At 59.2% G+C, this 7822-nt stretch overlaps 1 protein-coding gene across 1 annotated transcript; it reads left to right on the top strand.

Annotated features, from left to right (window-relative positions):
- The first annotated feature begins 2594 nt into the window (after nucleotides 1-2594).
- Nucleotides 2595-4858, top strand: LOC142568487 (uncharacterized). Its single transcript, XM_075678405.1, has 2 exons — nucleotides 2595-4615; nucleotides 4735-4858. Exons 1-2 carry the CDS (start codon nucleotides 2856-2858, stop codon nucleotides 4856-4858), a joined length of 1884 nt encoding a protein of 627 aa, XP_075534520.1. The 5' UTR covers nucleotides 2595-2855.
- Nucleotides 4859-7822: the final 2964 nt, after the last annotated feature.

Raw genomic sequence — 7822 nt, forward strand, 5'->3', positions numbered from 1 at the left:
ATGCGTTACACTATGACGAATGTGCTTTAGTAAGCTTCTGTACAATGTGCAAAGAATTCTCGATGAAGCTTACCAAGAGCACAGATGCACTTGCAAATTATATCACAATTGAAAATAATGAGCACAGTGTTAACCTATGTGCCCGTTCCACTCTTAGTATGCTTTACTGCACGATGCTTATTTCCACTCCCGTATTGCTGTGTAGCAAGCTACAAAAGAAACGTTGCATAATTTGGCTTTTTAAGATTACCTTTTTCGCGGTTCGATGTTTCGCGGTGAAGCCTAAGCAATGTACTGCGGTGAAGTATACTAAAAGTGGAAATGGGGCCACTGTCACTGGACATGAGTACTTTAATTATACAATTGCGCACCCCCCGCCTCTCAGGTCGCGTAAGTGGACATACTGTGCTGGGCGATAGCGGCCCCCTCCCACTTTTAGTATGCTTCAGCGCGTAACTAAAATGTACTGCGGCGAAGAAGTACATTTGTATTGATTGAAATAACGAATGGTTTTTACAACAGTACAGAAATAAACGCGCACCATGCGTCAGTCTACCACACGGAAGAGCGTCGCAACAAAAGGTAGCTGATTCACACAGGCTTATCAGTCGTAAAGGGTATTTTGGGCAATTCAAAATTTCAGACACACAGAAATTTGTTTATATGTTTACGTTCGTACTTCTTGCTTAATAAGACTGCCAGAACTTCCACGATAGAAAGTAATTTACAACAGACAAACGCAAAGAACACAGACATAGGCCTCGTTTTCAACTCGCTCGTCATGGAAATGACATATAGGACGGAAAATCGTGAACATGCTGTGTGTGAGCATCGTAAACTTCATACTAGGCAATGAGCACACCACAATCTCGCAACAGCCGCTAATGCGACCAAAACGGGAGCACATGTCTGTGAAAGCGCAAAAGGAGCCACTAAGCCACTCTGCTCCTCCGCCACACCCGCTGCACGGCTGCACCACTCATTTCAAGCCCAGCAGACCAAACACTCATTCAGCGCTGAACAGTGGGTGGTCGACGCAATCGCATTTACATGACTTGTAGCGAGCAGCACATCCCTTCACAGTCGGACACGGCGACGCCACATTGCGGTTCGCAAAACTTCGCTGCCGAAGCACTAGGCCACTTCGACATTTCAATTGTCACCACCGCCGAGTTCTCAAGGAAGTACGGGTCACACAACGCATCTTCTGTATTGCCAGAGCTCACCGAGGCCAAACCGCACTGCCGAACCACCACTACTCACAGCTTTCCGCCAAGTAACACAGAACCTACAACGAACATACAAGCACCGCAAGCACAATCACATAAGCAATTTTGAACAATGCGCGGTCAGCGCGGGCCTGAGAAAGATCACGCTGAGGGCGAACCATAGAATAAAGAACCAGGGCGAACACCACGGCGTCGCTCGGCGCCACCACCACGCCTTCTCAAATATCCCTAAACAGTCCTGTCCTTAGGCACCTAGGATCAGGTCACGTGAGGGATTTTTGTACGACACGGTTCTCCGACATTTAGACGCACGCCATTGAAATCGGGAACCGCAAGAGCGCCGCCATGTTGCTACGCGCCGAGGTTGCCAGCTCCTGAGACGCTTGCTAGACTTGGTGACAGTAGTCAGTTTTAATCTGGCAACCGTAGCAGCATGGCGTCGCGCTTGTAGTGTGGTGATGTGGTGGGCGTGCAGCCGTGTGTTTGGGCTGTTTATTCTATGTTGCAGGATGGTGTGAGTGTGGTCGATGTTGGCTGTGCAGGTGGCAGTTATGCAACCGAAGGATGGTCCTGTTGAAGTTTCCGGCGGTATGCGGTTTTCAGCCGTCACGCCTGTTGAAGCAGTGTCACTCGATGAGGTCGCGAGTTTGGGGCTCGAAGCTGTGGTCAGATTCCTCGTTGGCGTTTCCTAATTCTCTTCGCACGGGCGCGGTATGTTGCAGAAGCCGCTGTCGCGATCTAACGTCGTGACGATAGATCGTTTATTTTATTACAAGTACTGATCCAGCTGGTAGGACACATGTAACCGACAAATGGAAGTCTCAGGAGAGCACCTGAGATTATAATAAAGCAGGCGGCGCAGGAACACCAGGGCACCCAAGGGGTGGGTGGATATCAGGATTGGGGGCTCAATCCCATCGCTCGTGATCCGTTGTCAAGGTTGGAGTCGGGCATGAATTAGAAGGTAGCTGGCCCATGCCGACGTCCAACTTATCCGCGCTGAGGACGTTGATGAAGGGGACTGCTTCTCATCGAGAACGAGGAGTATGGGTTTATTTACAGTATTTATATCAGTCTAACATGACTGTTTGAGAAAGTACTTCAGTCTAACATGACTGCTTGAGAGAGAGTGTCCTGAGCAGCCGCACAACAGCGGTTTTTAAACACTCGGTCCTCGACATCCTCTCGGCTCGGACTGTCGATGAGAGAGGTCACGCAGCCTTTCGCTCCGACGACCTCGCCTCGCCAGCCGCAACCGACTCCACGTGGGCGGACGTGCTTGCACATCGTTCCGGCGTGTGCTGCATGAGCCGCGTGGCCACCGCCATCGCGTGCTGCCACGCATGCTCTGCGCGACCCCCTACGCCTACCTCGCTGCATCATGCCTGCCATAGGATCCCTCCCCTTGCCCGGCGTCCACACTTCGAGTGTCGAGACACCGAGACGACACCTGCTCCACGCACGGGTGTGGTGCTTTGTGCACGCGCCACGTGTGTTGTGTTGTGCGCGCGCTGCGCGTACCGAGCGAGAGTTTGTTTTTCGCGGCGGGGATGCGTTTTCCCATGCCGTGCTGATATCGTGCGCTGCGTTTCTGTTGTGTGAGCGGTTTTTTTTTTTTTTTAAATCATGAGTTTCCTTTCACCGGAAGGACGCCCTCCGCGCGCGGGTCACCGTCGACATGCCAGCATGTCGCTCGTGACACTCGAGCCGTCTAATCTTCAAGAGCTCCGTGCGAGAGAAGAGCTCCAGAACCGTGCCGCGCACATTGTCGACGAATGGCTGCGCAAGCAAGCTACCACTACGCAACCAGCGGCTCCTGCTCTGCCTATGGCTGTACTCGACAGCACTGGGGCACCGGAAGCTGTTGTGGAATTACCCCAGGCGAGCCCCATCTCCCTGACGCAGGACTCCACCCTTGCTGAGAGGACTGCCGTCTCCCTCCCCTCTTCAGACGACGAGGAAGAAATGGATTCCTCGAGCTCGCGGAAACGCGCCCGTGAAGCTGAGAGTGAGGAGGACGACGTGGCCGGCCCGCGCAAGCAGCCATCAAGCGCCCCTCCGTGCTCCGAGGCTCACGTATCACCCAACGTACGCCCGGAGCGGTCGGATGTCGACAGCGCAATCCCTCGACAACCAGGAGTGACGGCCATCAAATCGTCCCTGCCCCACGCACACGCTGGCGGTGGTCTCGAAACGTCGGCGCCGGCTGTAGCGACCTGCCTGCCCCCGCTCCTTCAGAATGCGAGCGCCGTCTCTCGGAACCCTGACGAGTCATCAACTGCCTCCTTGGCACTTACTCCAAGAGAGGGCGCGACTACTGATGATCACGCTCCACCAGCCACTGGACAGAGCGCAGCTGCCTTCCTGAAGTATCCGCCAGCTCCTCCTTCGAAGCGCCTTGCCTCAAAAAAGAAGGGCAAGGGGAAGCGACGGACAACTCCAGGCAGCCTGCAGCCTCCAGCGACTGCTACCACCTCGGGCCCAGCGGCTTCTCCACAGCAACAGGCGCCACTGCAGAACACCCCCAGCAGTGCTCAAATCGCACCCTCCCTGGCACCCGAGAACGGCGAACCAGCAGAGGATACTTTCACCATGGTCCTCTCTAGGAACGCCCAGCGTCGCGCCAGGGCTCTACAAGCCGCCACCATACCGGTTGACCCAGCGGTGGTCGGGACGGCCCTGTTCCGCCCTTCTGGCCCGGGAGGGGCCTTCGAGCGAGGATCCCGCCTTGCTATTGCCGCTGTGCTCTCTGCGCTGCCAGGGGTGTCCGCGGTCCGGGTTAACACAAAAAGAAACATCGTGGCCGCGGACGCGACCTCGCAGGCCTGCTTGGAGAGGCTGCTCGCCACCACCGAGCTCCGCGGCATTCCCGTTGCTGCTCGTCCACCAGCTGTCCGTGGAAACAGCACGGGCTTTATACACGGCATTGACGACGAGACTACCGACGCAGAGCTGGCTGGTGCGATCGAGTCCAGTGTCCCCATCCTGTCTGCGACCCGCTCCGGCAACAAGGCGATGCTCCGCTTTAGCAGCCCAGTCCCTCCCGAGCATGTGTCTATATACAAGCTCCAGTTCCGGGTGAGGCCTGGAAGACCGCGTCCACTGCAGTGCCAGCAATGTGGCCGCTATGGGCACGTGGCTGCAACCTGCGACAGACCTACCAGCTGCCTGCACTGTGGGAGGTCACACGAGCGAGGAGAAAGCTGCCCAAATGCCGCCCACTGCAACAATTGTGGTGGCAATCACCCTGCTAATACTCCTGCCTGTCCCAGGTGGCAGGAAGAACGTAGGGTGGCAACCATCATGGCGACCGCCCCTACTCCCCTCTCTCGTCGTGCCGTCCGGGCCTCTGTGCGGGAAGAGACACTGCAGGCAAAGACCTCCACGCAAGTCTCATATGCACAGGCCCTAACCGGCCGCACACAAATTTACCAGTCGGCGATGCTCCCTCCTGGCCAGCCACCCAAAGCAGCCCCACGGACCCTCCGAGCCGGACCACCTGTAGCTACCACCACAACCCCGGAGGCACCAGCCACACCACCACCGCAGGCCTGTCCAGACCCCCGCGACCAGCTGATCGCGAGCCTGCAGCTGACGCTGAAGGCCATCGGAGAGATGCTGCCTGCTGATAGCCCACTCCGAGCCCTCTGCCTCCAGGCGGGAGGCGTGCCATCCACCCAACACCAGCATGGCTAGCATCTCATCGAGGTCCCGCTGCCGCCGCCCGAGGGTGCTCCAGTGGAACGTAAACTCGCTGCAGCGACGGCACGGCGAGCTGTGTGAGTACCTCCTGCGGTGCGACTTCGACGTCCTCGCACTGCAGGAGGTATACGCCGTGGCCGAGAACGTACGGCTCCCCGGCTACACTGGCTACTCGGGCGCCACCACCTGTGTCACACGCAGTTGCACTGCAGCACCCTGCCTAGATGGAGCCCACAAGACAGGGAAGCCACGCACGGCAATCTACGTCCGCAGCACCCTGGCGCATGCTGTTCTACCTGTTGCTGACATCGCGGGTGGCCCCCTGGAGTCATGTGCCGTCACCGTACGCCTTGGCAGCCAAGACACCGCTGTGGCGAGCATCTACATTCGTCCAGGAAAGCCGTGGGATCCTTCCAGCCTCGTACAGCTGGCTGTTCGCCTCGGTGGCCATGCAGTCCTGTGCGGTGACTTCAACGCACACCACACGGATTGGGGTAGCCGCAGCTGCACCCGCCGAGGCAAGGACCTCACAGACGCCATCAGCCGAGCTGGCCTGCTGATGTTGAACACTGGGGAGCCTACCTACGTCCGCCGCGGAGCTCGCACGGCCATCGACCTCTCCCTCACCACCGAGCAGTGCTACTCCTGGGCCACAACTCCGGACACATGGGGGTCTGACCACTTCCCTATCGTGATCAGCCCCGTGTCTGGGAGAAGGCCTAGGACAAGAACTTACCACGTCACAGACTGGTCCCTGTTCCGGAAGCACTGCAGCAATTTGGACGATGACCGTGACTTCCTCAGCGCCATTGCGGATTGTGCTCAGGCTGCCACCGTTCAGTGCTCTGCCCAATCAGATACCCCCGCTCCGGACCTCCACCTGCTCAACCTCCGCGCCTCCAGGCGCCGTATGGAGCGCAGAGCAATCCGGACGGGCAAGGCAGAGCATTGGACCGAGTACAGACGCGCGGATGCCCGCTGCAGGCGCCAGGCCCGGCGCAGGAGGAGCCAGAGCTGGAGGAGCCTCTGCTCTGCCATCGAGGACAGATCCAGGGGACCCCTGGCTTGGAGACTCCTCAAATCTCTCACCGGCAGGAGAACAAACCTACAACCTGTCCTCGCCGCTGCCATCACGCTGGGCATCAGCGAAGAGGCCCTTGCGGAGCTCCTCGCCGACCAGTTCGCGCCGGCTGTACCACGCACTGCAGCCATCCTGCCGGTAGGACAGCCTTCCCTCAGCCTGCCTAGCTGCTTGCACAACCATCACCCGGGGTGGACATCGAGCCAGATCACTGCTATCTGCCAGGACCCCCTGACGCTGCACGAGCTCCAAGTGGCCCTGAAGAGGGGGAAGCGCCGCAGCGCACCAGGAGCCGACGGAGTGACGACCCAAATGCTCCGCAACCTGGCCGCCAGCGAGCAGCAGCGCCTGCTCGACTGCTATAACGACATCTGGAGGTCAGGGCAGGTGCCGGAGCAGTGGCGCACAGCCATCGTGGCCCCCATCCTGAAGGCCGGAAAGCCGGTTGGAAACGTGAGCTCCTACCGGCCGGTCTCCCTCACTTCCGCCTCCTGTAAGGTGATGGAGGCCATTGCTTTGGTCCGACTGGACTGGGTGGCCCGTGCCCGTGGCTTCCTGGCCGATGAGCAGACGGGGTTCCGGCGGCGCCGATGCACCGCGGACTCCATCGCGGATGTGGTCTCCACGCTGGAAGAGGCCAAGGCCTGCGGTGACGCCGTGCTCCTGGTGCTTATCGACATCAAGGGGGCCTTCGACGGCCTGCCCCACCCAGTCGTTCAGCAGGCCCTGGACCTACTTGGCATCAACGGGAATCTGCGGCGGTTCATCTCGTCGTTCCTAGAGGAACGCACCCTCAGGGTACGAGTGGGCCGATCGAAGAGCTCCCCTCGTCCGGTGGCAGCGGGCGTGCCACAAGGGTCAATGGTGAGCCCTTTCCTGTTCAACCTGGCCCTGGCCCGGCTTCCTGCTGCCCTGCCGATCGACCCCGACTATCCGGTGAGTGCCTCCATCTACGCGGACGACATCGCCCTGTGGGTGCGAAGCCCACCACACAACCACCGCAGCGCGCGCTCAGCCCTGCAAAGAGCTCTTGACACCGCCGCTGCTTACCTGAGCAGCATTGGCCTTGCCATCTCGGCAAGGAAGACGGAGGCCATGCTGCTCCACCCAAGAGCAGCTGCCCGCCGCACAGCACCCCGGCTGCACCTGGAAGGCGTCCAGTTACCCTGGAGCACTGCAGTGACGTACCTGGGGCTGCGCATTGATCACCGACTGTCCTGGCTGCCTGCTGTCAAGACCCTGCATGTCCAGGTCCTCCGTGTCCGCAAGGCCGTCTCCCAGCTTCTTTCCCGAGGACAGGGCTGTACCACTGGGTGGGCACTACGGCTGTACGATGCAGCAGCCACCTCACGCCTGCGGTACGCCCTCCCACTCGTGGCACTACCACTAGCCCGTCTCAAGAAGCTAGAGCTGCAGCATCGGGCCGCGATTAGGCTCTGCCTGGGCGCTCCCCGCAGCTCCCAAGTCGCTGCAACCTTGGCCGAGGCGGGAGCATGGCCCCTGTCACTCCTCCTCCTACAGCAAGGGCTACGCCATGTTGACCGCCTCCACCATGGACCAGACGGCAGTGCCCTGCTCTCCCGACTGCGCTCACGGCCCCATTCACAGATGGGCAGACTCTGTGGGCTGTACGAAGAGGTGATTGGGAGGCCTCCAGCGAACAACGCACAACTGCCTCCTCCCCAGAGACCACCCATACCCATCACCACAGAGCTGCCCGGCGTTTCCAAACGGCGCTCCCCAACTTGTGCCCTTCAACAGACGGCTGCTTCCCTCCTGCATGAGGACCACGGTGGAAACCTGCAGATCT

Source organism: Dermacentor variabilis, unplaced genomic scaffold (genome assembly GCF_050947875.1).
Source record: "Dermacentor variabilis isolate Ectoservices unplaced genomic scaffold, ASM5094787v1 scaffold_19, whole genome shotgun sequence".
Taxonomy (NCBI): Eukaryota; Metazoa; Arthropoda; class Arachnida; order Ixodida; family Ixodidae; genus Dermacentor; species Dermacentor variabilis.

Bases quoted from the DNA above. Each gene is read 5' to 3' on its own strand.
- LOC142568487 (XM_075678405.1), top strand. From the start codon at position 2,856: ATGAGTTTCCTTTCACCGGAAGGACGCCCTCCGCGCGCGGGTCACCGT. The intron at 4,616-4,734 runs GCAAGTCTCATA...GACCACCTGTAG, and splicing joins CTGCAGGCAAAGACCTCCAC to CTACCACCACAACCCCGGAG.